Source organism: Alternaria hordeiaustralica (assembly GCF_023758085.1).
Source record: "Alternaria hordeiaustralica strain BMP 2776 chromosome Unknown scaffold_10, whole genome shotgun sequence".
Classification (NCBI taxonomy): Eukaryota; Fungi; Ascomycota; class Dothideomycetes; order Pleosporales; family Pleosporaceae; genus Alternaria; species Alternaria hordeiaustralica.
Genome location: NW_026056782.1, coordinates 621,976 through 640,166, shown reverse-complemented (window position 1 = coordinate 640,166; position 18,191 = coordinate 621,976). Strand labels below are relative to the sequence as shown.

General features: G+C 52.8%; 7 protein-coding genes across 7 annotated transcripts; 4 read left to right on the top strand and 3 right to left on the bottom strand.

Moving 5' to 3' along the window:
* Nucleotides 1–29: 29 nt before the first annotated feature.
* SAH1 (S-adenosyl-L-homocysteine hydrolase) lies at nt 30–1,426 on the bottom strand (the record flags this gene model as incomplete). Its single annotated transcript, XM_049388400.1, has 2 exons — nt 30–1,207; nt 1,255–1,426. 2 exons carry the CDS (start codon nt 1,424–1,426, stop codon nt 30–32), a joined length of 1,350 nt encoding a protein of 449 aa, XP_049243945.1.
* Nucleotides 1,427–1,911: 485 nt separating this feature from the next.
* J4E84_005807 (uncharacterized protein) lies at nt 1,912–3,385 on the bottom strand (the record flags this gene model as incomplete). The annotated part of the gene is made up of 2 exons (XM_049388399.1): nt 1,912–3,268; nt 3,318–3,385. 2 exons carry the CDS (start codon nt 3,383–3,385, stop codon nt 1,912–1,914), a joined length of 1,425 nt encoding a protein of 474 aa, XP_049243944.1.
* Nucleotides 3,386–3,978: 593 nt separating this feature from the next.
* Nucleotides 3,979–5,336, top strand: J4E84_005806 (uncharacterized protein; the record flags this gene model as incomplete). Its single annotated transcript, XM_049388398.1, has 2 exons — nt 3,979–4,933; nt 4,984–5,336. The coding sequence occupies 2 exons, from the start codon at nt 3,979–3,981 to the stop codon at nt 5,334–5,336; spliced, it is 1,308 nt and encodes a 435-aa protein (XP_049243943.1).
* An 845-nt stretch (nt 5,337–6,181) lies between these two features.
* On the top strand, nt 6,182–7,852 carry J4E84_005805 (uncharacterized protein; the record flags this gene model as incomplete). Its single annotated transcript, XM_049388397.1, has 3 exons — nt 6,182–6,400; nt 6,467–7,100; nt 7,152–7,852. The coding sequence occupies 3 exons, from the start codon at nt 6,182–6,184 to the stop codon at nt 7,850–7,852; spliced, it is 1,554 nt and encodes a 517-aa protein (XP_049243942.1).
* A 123-nt stretch (nt 7,853–7,975) lies between these two features.
* Nucleotides 7,976–9,310, bottom strand: J4E84_005804 (uncharacterized protein; the record flags this gene model as incomplete). The annotated part of the gene is made up of 1 exon (XM_049388396.1): nt 7,976–9,310. One exon carries the CDS (start codon nt 9,308–9,310, stop codon nt 7,976–7,978), a length of 1,335 nt encoding a protein of 444 aa, XP_049243941.1.
* A 6,077-nt stretch (nt 9,311–15,387) lies between these two features.
* Nucleotides 15,388–15,979, top strand: J4E84_005803 (uncharacterized protein; the record flags this gene model as incomplete). The annotated part of the gene is made up of 3 exons (XM_049388395.1): nt 15,388–15,448; nt 15,501–15,691; nt 15,743–15,979. 3 exons carry the CDS (start codon nt 15,388–15,390, stop codon nt 15,977–15,979), a joined length of 489 nt encoding a protein of 162 aa, XP_049243940.1.
* Nucleotides 15,980–17,041: 1,062 nt separating this feature from the next.
* J4E84_005802 (uncharacterized protein) lies at nt 17,042–17,758 on the top strand (the record flags this gene model as incomplete). Its single annotated transcript, XM_049388394.1, has 4 exons — nt 17,042–17,189; nt 17,251–17,495; nt 17,548–17,613; nt 17,666–17,758. 4 exons carry the CDS (start codon nt 17,042–17,044, stop codon nt 17,756–17,758), a joined length of 552 nt encoding a protein of 183 aa, XP_049243939.1.
* Between the last annotated feature and the right edge of the window lie 433 nt (nt 17,759–18,191).

Sequence of the window (18,191 nt, the reverse complement as noted above, 5' to 3'; positions counted from 1 at the left end):
AACTTCCCAAACGCTGGACATTAAGAAATCTAGTAACGGTAGATGTCGCTCTTGAAAGGACCCTCGACAGGGAGACCAAGGTACTCGGCCTGGACGTCGCTGAGCTTGGAGAGCTCAACGTTGACGTGTGCCAAGTGGAGAAGAGCGACCTGCTCGTCGAGAATCTTGGGCAGAACGTAGACACCGACATCGAGCTTACCGGTCTTGCCGAACTCGATGTACTTGTTGCCGAACTCCTCATCGGAGGCCTTGTACAGCATGATCTGGGCAAGGACCTGGTTGGTGAAAGAGCAGGACATGACGAAGGAAGAGTGACCAGTAGCGCATCCCAAGTTGACGAGACGACCCTCGGCGAGGAGGATGATGTAGCGGCCGTTGTTCATCAGGTAGCGGTCGACCTGGGGCTTGATGCTGGTGACAGACTTGGCGTTCTTCTTGAGCCACGCAACGTCGATTTCGATATCGAAGTGACCGATGTTGCAGACAATGGCGTCGTTGGGCATAGCCTCGAAGTGGACACCAGTCAGGATGTCACGGCAACCAGTGGTGGTGACGAAGATCTGACCCTGGGAAGCAGCCTTCTCCATGGTGGTAACCTGGAAGCCAGAAACGGCAGCCTGGAGGGCGTTGATGGGGTCGATCTCGGTGACGATAACACGGGCACCCATGCTGTGGAGAGCCTGGGCGCAACCCTTACCGACATCACCGAAACCAGCAACGACGGCGACCTTGCCAGCAATCATGACGTCGGTGGCACGCTTGATACCATCGACGAGCGACTCACGGCAACCGTACAAGTTGTCGAACTTGGACTTGGTGACGGAGTCGTTGACGTTGATGGCAGGGACGAGGAGACCCTTGCCCTTCAGCATGCGGTAGAGGTGGTGGACACCGGTGGTGGTCTCCTCAGAGACACCGTAGCAGTCCTTGAGCATCTCAGGGTACTTCTTGTGGACGAGGGCAGTGAGATCACCACCGTCGTCGAGGATCAAGTTCAGGCTCTTGCCGTCCTTGAAAGCTGTGAGTTGCTGCTCGAGGCACCACTCGTATTCCTCCTCGGTCTCGCCCTTCCAGGCGAAGACAGGTACGCCGGCGGCGGCAATGGCGGCGGCAGCGTGGTCCTGGGTGGAGAAGATGTTGCAGGAGGTCCAGGTGAGCTCAGCACCGAGGGACTTGAGGGTCTCGATGAGAACGGCAGTCTGGATGGCTGGGATGGGTTAGCATTGAGATTGTAGTGATAAAGGATAGACATACTCATGTGCAGACATCCAGCAATACGGGCGCCCTTCAATGGCTGGTCATCCGCGTACTTGCGGCGAGTCTCCATCAGACCAGGCATCTCGTTCTCGGCGAGCTCAATCTCGCGGCGACCGAACGCCGCAAGACTGATGTCGGCAACCTTGAACTTGTGGGCGGGGGCAGACATTCTGGCGGTTTGATGTGATGTATTGGGGGTATAGAGAGGGAGAGGGGTGAAGGGAGGATGAAGAAACAAACGTCGAGGGAGAAAAGTGGGAGAGATAGCCCCGCGCTCTAGCAGTTGTTGACGCTAGTGGACCCTTAGACTTTGCTCCACATCGGCACTTTACTGCACCAAGACAACTCACCGCCCGACAACACTGCTAGTACGTGTCACGGAGGATTCAATGCGATAGGGTAAGGGGAGGATGAGTAGCAGACTTTGGCATTACTTGGTACTTCACACGGTAGATCCATGATGCTCATATTCATGCTCATGGTTCACTGTCTTGTTCAAACCCACGCTGCGGGGCATTGAAACGACACCCTGTTGATCGCGACGCGCCATCCTACTGATACCAATGCAGTAAGCCTGGTCGTAAGCACCGAATATCACCGAAGTGGCCAACTCGGGCCAAACGCTAAAAGTACAACATCCCGATCTCTTCGCGCTCAGGTGTAGTGAGGCACTTGGCCTTTATCACCCTCAGTTCCCGCCACCAGTGGCGAGACACCATTGTCAATCTTCTTAGGGCCAGGCCTCTTGAAATGCGGCTTCAGTGGCTCCCAGCTCTCCGCGTTGTAGCCCTCTTGTATCTTCTGGCACTTGGTGAGGCCCCAGTCTGTTACGCCAATCATGAGGCAGCTTTCGAACATGAAGGCCATGCTGCCCTCACCGACCTTGTTGGGCTGTAGGTCGACGTTGGATGCCTTCTCGTGAGTCGCAGCGTCGGGTCCATGGCCAGACATGACATTGTGCAGAGAAGCACCAGCCGGTTGGAAGCCTCCACCCGTTTTCGCATCGTATTGGCCACCAATGAGTCCCATGAACTCGGACATGGTGTTGCGGTGGTACCATGGCGGTCGGAAGGTGTTCTCAGCCACTAACCATCGCGGTGGAAAGATGACAAAGTCAGCTACTGCGGTACCCGGTCGGTCTGTTGGTGCGGTGAGCACGGTGAATATTGACGGGTCTGGATGGTCGAACGAGATGGAGCCTATGGTGTTGAATCGTCCCAGATCGTACTTGTACGGGTAGTATAGCCCATGCCATGCCACCACGTCGAAGGGTGTATGCCTCTGCTTCGCAGCATATAGGTGTCCGGCGAACTTGGCGAGGATGTTCCACTCTGTTTCGGTGTCTTCGTCGAAGTCGGCTACTGGCGCTTGGAAATCTCGCGCGTTTGCGAGGCAGTTGGAGCCAATGGGCCCCAGCTCAGGAAGCGTGAAATGGCCTTGGTATAACTCCAAGATGTAGCCTCGCACTGGGCCTTCTGGTAAGGTGACACGGTACCGAATGCCTCGCGGTATGACGCAAATCTCATTCGGACGCACAACGAGGCGCCCCAGTTCCGTCTGGATATCGAGCACGCCGTGTTGTGCCACAATCAAGAAGTCGCCGTCAGCCGAGTAGAATGCCTCGTTGGCTTCCATGTCCTTTCCTGCGGCATAGATAAAGTATCCGACGCCTGACTTCATTGTAGGGTCACCCGCACCCGCCACTAGATGGAGTGAGTGCACCCAGTCCACCGTCTCGTCGAGATCGAAGGGATCCCATCGTAGCTGATTTGGGATGTAGTGTATCTTCTCCCACGGCTTGTTCTCGGGGTTCGTGTTGAACGTCTTGGACTCGCGGGGCTCGAAGTTGCTGTGTCCGCACGAGGGTAGGATGCGGTAAAGCCATGTTTGCTGGTTCTCGTGTCGCGGGGCTGTGAAGGCGGTGCCTGAGAGCTTCTCGGCGTAGAGGCCATATGGAGGTTTCTGGGGCGAGTTTGCGCCAATTGGAAGCGCGCCTTCTACTGCTTCCGTCCTGGAGATTGTTAGTGTATGTCTTCACAGTAGGTCAGTCGCGCCCATACTCATGGTAAGAGTTGAAGCCATTCTGGTATCGGTACTTCTCCTTGAAAGCAAACTGAGTAGACGGCATCGTGACGTTAGTGTGTACGAGATCAATCAACTAGAGAAGAGCCTCTGTAAAGACAACAGTGGACAATAATCAAACACGCGCGTACGGCACCAGATGCGTAAATACTCTTCGCGGATGTTGCGGGCATGCAGCATCGCAGTAGCCGTGGCAAGGTGTGGCTCGGCCATCACGCAGGCGCGAAGTCGCGAAGTGCGGTAATGGGCGGCATCAGATTCCGTCGTTTGTCGCGTCGCAGCAGCAAAGCGGAGAAGAAAGCACTCGGCTTACCCCACAGGTGGAGAGCCCATGACCCCTGTCTGTTGGCAACTGACGGAATCTTTCCGAGCCCGCCTCATCCGTCGCAAGCCGGTAATCCATCAAGGACCACCTGCACCATGGCTCAAGGATTGAGACTACGGGGCCGAAAAACCGAGCCTGCACGTTTCCGTAGTCCTCCCGTTGACCCTGACAGGTATACTCGTGTAGTGAGAATTGTTGCGTGAAGGAACGTTGAGCTCCTGCCAAACCCCCCAAAGCCGTACGCACTTATTGCGTCAACATCTAATCATCTCACTTCATCGGGAAACTTCCAAACTTCATAACAGACATCAATCATGGCTTCGCTGCGGTCTTGGTTCAGCATACCTCGTGGCTCACACTTCTCACTAGCCAACATCCCGTTCGGTGTCATCTCGACAGCGTCATCTCAGTCACCGCGGCTGGCAGTCGCCATTGGAGACCATGCACTAGATCTCGAGGTCTTTGCTGCAAACAATGGCTTTTCCGGACTCTCCACGATACAGCCACATCAAGCTGTCTTCTCGCAACCATCGCTGAACGCGTTTGCAGCGCTTGGCCGCCCAATCCACTCCGTCGTTCGCAAGTACATACAAAGCGTCTTCTCTGTCGACACAACATATCCCGACGTTCTGAAGAACAATGCGGCACTCCAAAAGCAAGCTCTAATACCGCTCAAAGAGCTCAAAGCACATCTCCCATTTAAGATTGGCGACTACACCGATTTCTTTGCGGGCATGAACCATGCTTACAACTGCGGCGTCATCTTCAGAGGACCCCAGAACGCACTGCAACCGAACTACAAACATCTCCCAGTCGGTTATCATGGTCGAGCATCTTCAGTAGTTCCATCAGGGACACCTATCCGGCGGCCCAATGGTCAGATACTGCTCGATCCTACCGCAGAAAAGAAGGTGCCTTCATTTAGCCCATGTAAGAAGTTGGACATTGAGCTGGAGCTAGGAGCTTTTGTCTGCGGATCAAATGAACAGGGAGTGCCAATTCCGATCGAGAAAGCCGAGGAGAATCTGTTCGGTGTTGTGCTCGTGAACGACTGGTCTGCGAGAGACATTCAAGCTTGGGAATACGTACCCCTGGGGCCTTTCAATGCGAAGAACTTTGGCACCACCATCAGCACTTGGGTTGTACTCGCAGATGCACTGGAGCCATTCAAGACGAAGGGGTTGGAGAATGATGCGGAAGTGCTGCCCTACTTGAAGGAGAAGGACGAGAAGAGTGTATACGACATTAATCTCGAAGTCGATGTTAAGAGTATGTACATCTGCATATCATCTTGATTACCACGTACTAATCGTCTTCAGCATCGACCGGCAACAAAACGACGGTATCGAAAGTAAATGCACGAAATCTGCTCTGGTCATTCCCGCAGATGCTGACACACCACACCATCACCGGATGTCCGTTCCAACCGGGTGACCTGCTGGGCTCTGGCACCATAAGTGGAAACTCACCAGCCGAGTACGGAAGTTTTCTAGAGCAAAGCAACAACGGGAAGGAGACTATAGCTCTAGAAGGTGGCGAGAAGAGGACTTTCTTGGAGGATGGGGATGAGATTACTATTCGAGGAGTATGCGGGTCAGACGAGGAGGCTTTGGTTGGCTTTGGAGAGTGCGTGGGTCGTATTGAGCCTGCGCTGAAGTTGAGCTTTGCTTGAGCGCTCTGATAGTCGTTGAAAGGTCTCAAGAATCAAAGTCTCATCATCTCCGAGCTTTGTGCGAGCGGAGCTACCAGCAGTACAAACATGCGCTGAGCATGGTACCTGATCTTGTGCGAAAGGAATTATTCCGCTGCTAGAGTTTTTGGAAGCTTTTCCACTATGCGGCAGAAGTTACAGAATGACGCAGCATGCTCGAGAGATCCACACGTTCTTGCAGATAGATGCTTTAGCGCAAAGTTTGAAGCATCCGGTGAGAACCTGAGATGGATGAGCCTATCGGGTTCCAGCGCACTGGAGGGTCGCAAATTGGCCGTGCAAGAGGCCGGCGATACTACCCATACCACTGGCATATGATTTGGAGGCTCTTTCCGCTACCAGAGTTCGATGTGAGTGCCAAAGAGCTCCATCGTCCCACTGAAAGCTTGTCGTGCCCATCGTCTGTTCCTGAAGCAGCTAGCCGTCTCCACAACGCGTCCGTCTCCGCACCCTGACACTAACATCAACACCATCAGTTCGCGGCTTTATTCCGCTGCATCAACACACGCTTCTGCGCGCACGATGACTCGGGCGGCGGATGCCCCGCAGCGATGGGCTTACTCCATCGAAGCCAAAGCTTGGATCGTTTGTGGCCAGTCAAACGGAGGCTAATCGTGCTGAGCTTGACCTCGGAACGGCGTGTCCAGCTAGGGATTTCCTCCTAAGAGAAAGCGCATGGCATCGGAGGTCTCTCACTGCTATAAGTGCTATCGAGCTGTTTGGGGTTCGCTCTTGCTCTAGGGTTACGAACTTTCCTCTTCCACTTCTTTCACTTCTTCTCATCGACCCCGAGTCTTGTCGAGAAAATGACTATCCCCATCTACATCGCCGGCGTTGCTGTCTTGGGGTTCTTCCTGTACAGATTGCTCTATGGAACTGATACACCACATATCAAGGGACTGCCAGAAGTCCCTGGCCTGCCTCTTTTTGGAAGTTTGCACGAGCTTGGTACGAACCATGCGAAAGTAGCGCAAGGGTGGGCGAAGAAGTATGGCCCCGTCTTCCAAGTGAGGATGGGAAACAGGGTAAGTTTGGATCTTGCATGAATTGAGCACATCATTATAAGCATCAATGCTAACACAAATATCTAGAGGATCGTATTCGCGAACTCGTTCGATTCCGTCCGCCATCTCTGGATCACAAACCAATCCGCAATGATCTCTCGACCCATGCTTCACACGTTCCACAAGGTGGTGTCTTCCTCCCAAGGCTTCACTATCGGTACCTCGCCATGGGATGAGTCTTGCAAGAACCGTCGCAAGGCCGCTGCCACGGCACTCAACCGACCCGCCGTTCAGTCCTACATGCCTCTCATCGATCTCGAATCCACCGTCTCCATCAAGGAACTACTACATGACAGTAAGGGTGGGGAGATCGATCTAGATCCGCGAGCATACTGGCAACGATATGCCTTGAACACGAGTCTGACGCTCAACTACGGATACAGAATAGACGGCAACAAGGACGCTCCTCTGCTGAAAGAGATTGTGGATGTTGAGCGTGGTGTAGGGAACTTCAGGTCGACGAGCAACAACTGGCAGGACTATGTGCCACTTCTAAGGCTCTTCCCCAGCCAAAGCAACGAGGCGATCAGCTTCCGAAAGAGGCGAGATGTGTACATGGACCGGCTCATCAACACACTGGAAGAGAGGATTGAGAAGGGTACTGACAAACCGTGCATCACCGGCAATATCATCAAGGACCCAGAAGCGAAGCTGAACAGAGGTATGTTGAGAGCGTCTAGCCTTCGGCCTCGTTCGCACTAACACTCAGCAGCTGAGATCAAATCTATCTGCCTGACCATGGTATCAGCCGGTCTCGACACCGTACCAGGCAACCTCATCATGGGTATCGCATACCTTGCAACTCCCCACGGCCAACAGATCCAACAACGCGCATACGAAGAGATCATGAAAGTGTACCCCAACAACGATGCATGGGAGATGTGTATCCACGAGGAGAAGATCCCGTACATCACCGCTCTGTACAAAGAAATCTTGCGATACTGGACCGTCATCCCCATCTGCCTCCCCAGGGTCTCGATCAAGGACATCGAATGGAATGGCGTCAACATCCCAGCGGGAACGACCTTTTACATGAATGCATACGCCGCCGACTACGACGCAGAGCACTTCAAGAACCCGGAGAAATTCGATCCAGAGCGCTACCTCGACGTGCCAGATGGTGCGGGAACACCACATTACGGATATGGTGCCGGCTCGCGTATGTGCGTTGGTTCGCATCTCGCTAACCGCGAGCTGTTTACTGCTTTTGTGAGGTTGATCTCGGCTTTCAAGTTTACGCCACCGGTAGACCCTCGGGACGAAGCGGTCATGGACTGCCTGGATGCGAATGATATTCCAACTAGTTTGACGCTTGAACCGAAGTACTTCAAAGTCGGGTTCAAGCCGAGGAATCGGCAGCTGCTGGATCAGTGGATCAAGGAGAGCGAAGAGCGGGTGAAGGATTTGATGTAGATTTGCATTCATCATGGCCATTGATGTCTAGCATGTACGGAGTCTATCTGAGAGTAATTTTCCAAAGGATTGTTAGTGATGAGCGAGGAGCCACAGTGAAAACAAACAGCCACCAACTGCCCCCTACACAAGCCCCCTCGGAGAATCGACCTTCATAGGCGGCAACATACCCAGCTTCGCCATATCCTGATACGTCTCAAACACACTCTCCATCGTATCCACAAACCCACTGAACCCAAACTTGCGCACCTTGGTCCCAGACAACGTGCCCAGCATCGTAAAAGACAAGTCCCCCATAACCAGCGTCTGTTTATCCTTCTCGGGGACATTGACCGTCAGCTGCCCGTTCGACTGCTCCATCATCTCCTTCCAGGCCTTGGGCACCGCAGGGTCCTCCGCCCATTTACACAGCGAGTGTGCGAGTTTGAGCTCGATGGGCGGACCGTAGCCAAGTGGGCAATCTTTACCGCCAGCGAAGTACTTGCTCTCGTACTTTGACTCGTCTTCCTCGGGTCCAAGTACAGTGTCGACGCCGAACCAGCGACCAAGCTCGTTCCAAAAGCGGTCCCAGCTAATTAGCTCGCCGTCTTGAGCGTTGAACCGCTGGTTCTTGGCTGAGTCTTCCAGCACAGCCCATTCACTCAGGTACCCGGTTAGGCGAGCGGTGGAATGCGTGTATCCGCCTTGCCAGCTGTGGATGTCTGAGGGGTACTGAAGAGGTTGTTTCCTGTGCGCTTGGACAGCAGCATACACGCCGTATGCGAGAAACGTGTTCATGGCTGCGCTTTGCACGGCGCCGATGACGGCCGCGGGCATGATGATGTTCCAGCTTGTTTCGGGGTGTTCTCTGCAGAACTTGAAGAGTAGGTCTTCTTGGTGGTAGTAGAAGTTTGGGCTGAGGTGTTTGGGCTGGGGGTCAGATTCGACGATGGGGTTGCGGCTGCGGCCAATGTGCATGCCGTAGTTCTTGCCTCCGGTCTGGAGGAGGAAGCGCTTGGGCTTGATGTTGGCGGTTGGGAGAGCGCCGAGGAAGTTCTTGAAGGGGGGCACGTTGGCTTCGATCAGAGCTTCGGCGGAACTGGGGTCCATGTCGCTTTTCCCACCGCCAGGGGGGAGGTAGGCGTAGTAGAAGATGTAGTCGGCTTCTGCGCCGGCTTCTTTGAGCGACTTTGCGATTTCATCACTGGAAGAGCTGAGGTCGATGGAGATGTGCTGCAGGCGGGCGCGCTGCTCATCTGTGAGGAAGGAGAGGAGGTCTTTGGAAAGTGGCGAGCGCGATACGGCGTAGATCTTGGACCAGCGGTCGGGCGTGTCGAGGAGAGAGCGGATGGTGTTGAAGCCTGAGATTCCAGTTGCTCCGCATACTATGGCCTTGAGATCCCTTGCGCTCGAGTCAAAGGTAGGCAGGTTATGATAGATGCCAGATTGGCGAAGAGGTTGTTGCGAAGAGCTAGTCATGATTGCTGCAGATTGATGGTATAACGAGAAGCTCAGAAGATGAAGTCGAAGCTGTTCGTGTCTGTGTCTGCTTTTTCCAAGCCGGGAGTCTCTTCCTCTTTATGCAAAACGCGACCCCATTCTTTGCTACGTAAAGCCAAGTCCATCATTGCCAATCTCGCAGAAACGCACCTCAAGGACTCCGACGCTTGACTCAACATGTTGCGCTATGTTGTGATGTTGTCATACATACACGAGGCTCTCTCGGCATTGAACCCACGGGAATGAACCCATCACGCCCGTTAGGTCAAAACGCGCAGCGAAATCCCCATTCTTTTTCTTTCGGTATACTCTCCGCCACGCCGTCGAGGGAACTAGTCGTTTGTACCGGGATTTGGAGATCTGAGACCACTCTGGAAGTATCCTTTTCCGTCCGCTGCGTACGTCAACATCCAGGTACATGCACCTCATACAGGGGAAAACTGAACACGCTGGAGCCTACGTTGACACCAAGTTTTCCAAATTACTTGCCTTATCCTAGTGTAGTCTGCAAATCTATTCACTTTCTTCCTTGCACGACGCGTGTGTGCTCTTTTGTTCAGTGATCAGTTTAGGCTCCCAACCACCTGCGAACCATTCCAAGGTTTCAGGTTCTCTGATGTCATGTCATATGGGCTAAGACCTGCCCAGGGAAGGTAGCGTTGAGAGACGCCAACACCACCTGCACTTTGTACACGCCTAGATCCGCTTAAGCTCGCCAAGATGATATGGGCGTTGTTGTCGAAAGTGGAGATCTGCATGCATCGAAAAAGGTGTCGTAGACCCTGTCAGATGGATCTGAAAGTGAATCTGCCTACGCTAAGTGGGTCCCGGAGCGGGAGTCGGCCGGCGCGAAGCCGCCGACATGCAAAGCATACACCTCCTTGGTTTTCTTATTTTCTCATCACGCCCCGGATGTTTGAATCTGGTCTTCCGTCACTCTCACGGCTGTCCAGGTTGGCCCAGTGGGCGGTGACGTCGTCGGTCTTGACACTTCCAGATCTGGCATTGCCAATACTTTCCTGCATCATCTTCCTATTGCTCAACTTTCTCTGGAGACTACGAGACATTCGTTCCGACTGTCGTTATGCGCGTCTCCATTCGAGACTACCTAGGTACGACTACAACTTATTGGATGTTTGAGGGGTCGGCTCACTGGAAGTAAGTTCTGAACGAATCGTATTTACATCCTAAACTTGTTTGAAAACACACTATCGTCAGGCCTGGATCTCTGAGCGAATATTTGAACGAACGACTTCATGGTAGATTTTGCTATTCTGCGCACAACTTGTAGCACCCGAACTTCTTCACCCAAGTAGAAACTGATGCTGAGCTCATCAACCACCCTAGCGTGGATCAAGATTATAGTCACTTATCACGTCCCAGCTTGTACAATGCTTTTCAAGGGCAGACTTATCAATCTCTCCACGCGCAATCTTCTCTTCGAGTTCCTTCTGTTGTTCCTTCCGTTCTAACTGGTTCTGCTTGACCGCAGCCATGCGCTCATTAAGCGTTCCCGGGAACGGCAACACCCCCGGAGGCGGATTTAACCATTGTCTACACAACATTGACGATCAGCAAAACTGAATAAAATGCATACTGCATGGAGATACCCAGGTACGGCTTACTCTTTGGGAACATTTCGCCCGTCTACCCCGCGGAAGCGATCCTCGACTGCCTGGCTCCATGGCTTCCGGTCAAGCCACCGCTTGATCATCCTAGGAGATAACGGCTGGGCATCATATACGCCTTGGCGAGTTACTTCATCGTCTGGTGTTGGCAACCAGACCATATATCTGACAAGGCCGTCGTTGCAGAGACCTCGGGTGTGATTTCCGTGCGGTGGTCTCTTCAACAATTTGAGTACCTCGCGGAGCTCATCCGTTGCACTTGGCTGACCCTCTATGTCAGCTGGGGCAGCACTGTCTGAAGTAACATCGTCATGCTCTGCAGCTTGTGGCTCTTCTTGACTTGAAAAGGCAGGATCGGCTTCGTGCTTCCCCGCTACTTCTTGATCTGGTCGCACCTCCGGACGTGGTGTCGACATGATGCGCGATCTGCTGTTCAATCCTAAAATGAGGCAATTTAGGCTGAGAGACAATATAGGCTGTGTTAGCGATCAAGTATGTCAAGGGAGTGAAGAAGGAGTGCTTACGGTGAGTACTTGGTGATTGGGGGTCCGTTGCTGCGTAGAGCTGCCTGGGCGTGGCACAGTCGATGGGAAGAGGGGAAGAGCAAGAAGCGAGACGCAGTGTACGTGACTTTATATTAACGCCCCGTTTTCGCTTACTCAGACCGTTCGGATTGCCAACAATGACGATGATGCCGACGTATGTAGCATGGATGCGCTGATTCTCAAGCACCTCGACGAGTGAAGCTTAAGATTATAAAACATGGACTTTCGTCAATGTTGAACTACACAATCTATTGAGCCAGAGTTCTACATCGTATCCATTAACAACACTGTATCGTCTGCTGCTATCATGAAGCTCTCAACTGCCCTATCTGCAACGGCGACATTTCTGCTCGTGGGAAGAATCCGAAGCCTCCCTGCTGAATATGACGACGCAATGGTATGTCTGCACGAAACATACAGCGCAAATAATCGATACTAATAGACATGCTCAGTCCCTCAGAGATGCCCTCATGATGCTTAAAAGTGACGATGGCGTCCGTGTGCTAGGATATGACGGAGTTCTGCGCCGACTCAACGTCGCTCGTACCGAAGTAGTGGACTACATTCAACTCTCCGCCCATCACGTCGAAGAATTCGTCGCCTGGAAGTACCCTGATCAGCGCGATACATGGGCCGGCGTCGACGGACGTGCAGTCACGGATGAAACTCAACTGTTGACCGTTCCTGACTTCGTTGTCCCTCTCGATCCGAGCACGAGGGTTTCGAAGCCAAAGGACAAGACGGGGTTGAGGCCGCAGGCTACAGATTGTCGGGGCGTTGATTGTACCGACCCAGAGTATTGTAGGGCTTTCGACCCGCCGTGCGCAGAATGTGAGCCGTATCAGGAGTGCGTTGGTGGGCCCACAGGCTGTCTGGTGCGTTATAGGTGTGAAGATACTCTGCCACCTGCCGATCTCTAGAAGGAATTGAAAGCTTTGCTGAAGGAGTGATCATTGACATGTAGCCATCTCATAGTACGCACACGGAGCAGTCTTCGGGAGTCTCGGAGTTTGGAATATGTAGCGTGTGTTGGCATTCGCATATCCTTCCATACCTTCTAGCTGGAGTGGCTTTTAATCTCCTTCAAACTATCGTGATTGTTTCTATAGGGGTGTCGTGACCGGTCCACCGTCTTGCATAGAAGTCTGGCGACCTGATATCAAACCAGCCAATGCGATGGAATAATCGACGATCTTTCTGGTAAGACTGGCGAAGAACAAGGCCGATAGGGTATTCGCGCCAGCGAGCCAACTCTAGGAACCATATACGCTGATCGATTTGGCCTTCCCCTTGAATGCTATCGGGCAGCGAGACTGCACTTGAAGATGGCAAAACTTCGTCCCCGTCTAGTATTATCCTGGGCATTCTTACCTCTATAAAGTCGGTAGGGCCTAGATCGAAGTACTGGAGAACTTCATTTACTTCCAGCGAACGTAAGGGTCCTCGTATTATCAAACGACCATCAATGACAGTCCCAAATGGCTTGCTCGAGTTTGCCAAGAGGACCTCACATTGTATGACTTCTGCTACTAGCTTCCCGATAGTCGGTAAACCTGAGAATTCGATGGCTCCGTCAATAGAAGCCCATGACCATGATGGCGCACGATATGTCTCGGGTCGTCTAGCGGGTTGAGAGCCTTGGGCAATCTCGCACGATGAGTCGTGGGACCACATCAACTCGAACATCAGAAATGCTTCCCACAACCCAGCTAGATATCTGTCTCCTGTAATGAGATGGAGTTGCTGGGCAATACCGGAGATCGCCAGAAGCTTGTCGCTTTCTTCCGTGATCTCCCGTCGGGTAAAGTTTTTCACTACGCTTCTCCATACTTGATGCGCGGATCCACAGCGCGGAGAGATGGAAACCATCGCAGCTGTCAAGGGCGAGAATAAAGACGGTTGTGCTCTGCTTTTGCCCATATCATCCAGTCCCTGTGACTCAGGGTCTCCTCCATCGGTGTATCTGACGGTCTGGCACTCCCACACTAGCTGTTGTGAGGAGAAAGATAGTACGCGTGGTGAAAGGAGATATTCTTGCAGAGCCCATGCTCTTCCGTCGAGTGGCTCCTCGCGTGGTTTTTGGGAAAACTGACGATGCAAGGACACCTTCCCAAGCTTACCATCGAGACAGCTCCAGGGAAGATCTCCGACAAAAGTTTCATAACTCGGTCTGCGTCTTTTCGAAAGAAAACCGTCTACACATCTTGATGCGTTCGTAGCTGCAATGGTGACAAATGCATTTTGATAAATGCTTGCCATCCTCGCAATTTCTTGACGCTTGTCATCTACGCTGTCCTGCACGATACAGAGCGAATCAATCCACAAATACTTGACCCCCAATTTCCGCGTGTAAAATGCTGCGTCCTGTATAGTTTGTGGTAGAGCTGAGACTTGGATGCCGGTTCTGTGGCTTCCTATGTTTTCGGCCAACGTCCGTACCGGTTGTGGACCACCCCAGCAATAGCTTAGAGCACAGTAATGGCACCGTTCGCCGTTAGAAATATGCAGTCGAATAGCTTGTTCACTGACATCCAAAACTCTTGTTGGTAGAAGAGGAATAGCGGGTTCGGGACAGTGCTTGTGAAGCTGCTTGCACTCTTCAATCCATAATATCGCTTGCTTGGTGCTAGAGCTGACGTCGTGATTGACTGGAGAAAATTTAATCTCTGCTGCCGCAGGATCATCTGAACATCACAAACAACGTCAGTTGATGCTAAGTCATGGTTACGGGCGGGATACGAACCACGGTGAGCTAGAACCGACCATGTAATGAACCCCAATTCTCGCGACCAGTCCGGGTAGGCGAAATAACGTGAATCTTTCCCCTCTACCTTCGTAGAAATCCTTATATTATCGACAACGACAGGACTATTCAACCTCTTCGCTTCCCCGAACTTAAAAAACCGTATGTTGATGGCGATTCCTGCATCTAGGTCGAAACGACTGGTGTCCAGTTTGGCGTGATTGAACAGATAGTCACACATTTCACATTGGGCTGAAGCTGCAAGTAAGTCCCGCGCCTGACAAAATGAAGTGAGACCCTCTTGACTTTTGGCCATCTCAAGGTTCTCTCTGCTTGATGCGAATCCGCAAACTCCCCAACAGACAGCACAAACTTCTCGAGAAGCATTTTTCGCGACGTCCATATTGATCGGATGAACAAGGGTTGGTATCGTTGAGGTGGTCTTTCCGGACGATCGTAACGTATCGTGTGTTTGCGCAATGTATTAAGCACGGATGTAATCGCTAGATGAAGGTGTAGCGTGGAGGGGAAAATGTACTGAGGGGACGATGCCTATGGTGACAGCCCTGGAGGTGGGGCATACATCCCGCCCCGCAGTGACAGTCAGCGAGGTGTAGAGGTAGCCTACCGAATACCAAGGATCAATTCGCTTGCCTCCTCCATAGTTCCTGAGACCCTTGCAGGGTCTTTTTCGTACACCCTGTGGCCCTGTAGACACCTGAGGTTGAGTGCGCAATGTCTCCACGAGCTGACCTGGCCACCTCATTCATGGAGAAAGCTGAAGGACCTTGGAGCGTAGGCCTTAGGTTATCTGGTTTGCATGTTTCTATGTTAATGTAGGCTGCAGGCCTTTTCGATCTTTTCGTTGTAAGAGCCCTGGAGGTGCAGCGCTGTTGTCCGTGACTGCGTGACTTCCACATTCACGTAGCGGTGTCACCACGGGCCGTAGAACATGTCCTCGCGAGGAAAGAGCACCCGTGCTAGTCACTCTCACTTCACCTGGGGTACTCACTCCTTAAGGCAGTCACAGCGGAATACAGCCCCACAGGACGAATAAAGCTCTTCGCTCACAACAGAGCTTCCTTCTTCCTCTACCAACACACGACACCTTAACAACAGCCAGACACTTGCAAGAACAACATGCCTTCCTTCCTCGACGGCTACAACGCCTCGGTCTTGGCGATTCCAGCCTACCTCATCCGTATGTACATGCTGTCCTTGAGAGATGATGTTCGATCAGTAGTTTGACCTAGCTCCTCCATATTCAGTCTCGTTCCTGCCTCACGCTCTCGCTGTGAGTGTCGCTACTCGAGGCAATCTCCTCGAGTGGGACAACCGAAGCCCACGCTCCAACGACATGAAGGCCGAGCTCAAGAAGCGCCTGCCTGCTGAGACCTACGCCAAGTACGAACGTATGGAGGCCTGTCACGCCAACGGGATGGAGGTGAGATTTGATCGACTCTTGTTGTAACGTCCGTCGAACTAACAGTAACAGAACCTTCCTCTCTTCATGGGCGCCGTCATCCTCGGTAACATGGCTGGCCTGCCGCAGGGCGAGCTCGCTTCGTTCAGCGCTTCGTTCCTAGCTGTCAGGGTCGCCTACACTGCCGCCTACATCACCACTTCGACTCAGGCGCCTACGCTTGTTCGCAGCGGACTTTGGATTGCAAGCGTCTCGCTGTGCTTCCGCACTATCATCCGGGCTGCTGGAGCCATGGCCACCGAGGTCTAGGTTCGCGGATGGAGTCAGGGTAGTCGAGGTACTCGAGCGACAAGCTAGATGAACGACCGGAGCAGAAGGCGGATGCGAGTGACGAGGATACGGCGAGATTAGCTGATACGACATCAATGTCAATGCTACCTGCCTTGCAATATCCATGTGTCCATTCGGTGATGTGATGTTGTCCTCTTGGAAATAGTGATGCCTAAACCAGGAGAATGTGCCTCGACTTACTGATGCGGTTGAACCATCCGTCCCGTTGCTAGACTTCAAGGTGTTCTGGGTGGTCCGCGTCCCTCGATACCCTGAAAGACAATGGCATGCGCATTGATCAATGCGACCCAGAATATCTCACGAACTACACGTCGCGTTGGTCAGACGTCAGTATACAGCGGTTGCCCAGTCAGTAGTGCGGATAGGTGTGGGTCTGGAGCTCACGCAATCCCGGGGCAGCTGATCGCCCAACCGAACATAAATGGGTGCCTTGGGGTTCCACATCCGGCCTTCAGGAGAGCCAAAACGTGTCAAGTTCTTAGTAGCGACCATAAGAAGCGTTCCAAGTAAAGGAATAGCTGAAAGCAAGAAGCCTCTCACCGCAACTCCTTCAACAAAACGACGATAAGCGATCGCCGCCCTTGTCACGTGTCAGTGGCACTTGCCAGCTTACGAACAGTGCCCAGACTTCGCCGCGCTTTCCACCACATCTCTTCAACGCAGCCCTTCCTGTGCATCGTTTAGAGTACATCACATCCACCCGCCCCATCCCCGAATACCACCGACTCTCTTGAACCCGTCCGTAAGTCAATCGCTGCTGCATTGTTTTTTCTGCGTTTGCTTTGCCCAACCCGTAGCCGGCGCCTGGCCAGCTCCCTCGTGGCCTCGAGTCGACTCCGCAACGGGCGCTCAGCATTGCTGCGCCAGCCATGCGACTCCCGTCACCGTGCTCAATACCAGCCGATAAGGCCACGATACTCTCCTCAACCCTCTTCTGACAACTAGTGTCGCAGGTTCGAGAGTCTATACACCGCCTCCCAACTCACCCGCCCTACACTACCACACACACCCACCGCAATCATGGGTCTCACATTTTCGAAGCTGTTCGATAAGCTATGGGGAAAGAAGGAGATGCGCATTCTCATGGTCGGTCTTGACGCTGCCGGAAAGACCACCATTCTCTACAAGCTCAAGCTCGGTGAAATCGTCACCACTATCCCCACCATCGGTACGTCGCGATGTGCAGCATGATCTCAATCAGAACAATGCGCTGATTCTTCGACCTACAGGTTTCAACGTCGAGACCGTCGAGTACAAGAACATTCAGTTCACCGTGTGGGATGTCGGCGGTCAGGACAAGATCCGTCCTCTGTGGAGGCATTACTTCCAGAACACCCAGGGTATCATCTTCGTCGTTGACAGCAACGATCGCGACCGTGTTGTTGAGGCGCGTGAGGAGCTCCAGCGCATGTTGAACGAGGACGAGCTGCGGGACGCTCTCCTCCTTGTCTTTGCCAACAAGCAGGATTTGCCTGTAGGTTTAAGAGCCGTGAACACAAATGTCCAAACGACTAACAATGCGTCAGAACGCCATGAACGCCGCTGAGATCACCGACAAGCTTGGTCTTCACAGCCTCCGACAACGTGCCTGGGTATGTTCCGGGTCCCCCCTGCTTCAAACGCCTGTCAGCTAACCCCCTGCAGTACATCCAGTCGACTTGCGCTACCTCCGGCGACGGTCTCTACGAGGGTCTCGAGTGGTTGAGCAACTCTCTCCGCAAGGCCGGTCACAACTAGGTTTGGCGAGCGCGAACCGTCACATAGCGAGTCACGAAAATGCCAACCGTCTGCTAGCACAGACCTCTTATAACGAACGCACGCCCCATCGTTGTGGCAGAGCCCAGCCATGACGCATCTCTACAAAACCACGGACCCATGAAATGTATTTGCATCGGTGTCAAATGTCAGATCGGATGGTGGAGCGGAGACACATGGTTTCTCTTCTCTTTTCGCCATTGGAGTTTGTGTGAAGTACTATGACATTTCGTTTCTGGGATCGTTGGGAAATCAGTTCTCTGGTTACTTTACGTGGTACTATCAAATTTGAGTCTCTTCTTACTAGCTGCTGTTTTGACTGCATGTGTGTGGTGACCCGAGAAGTTGTTCAGAACTGTTCATTGCTCTATTCACATGTATGGCTACATTGCGCAAATCGTAATACATGCCAGAA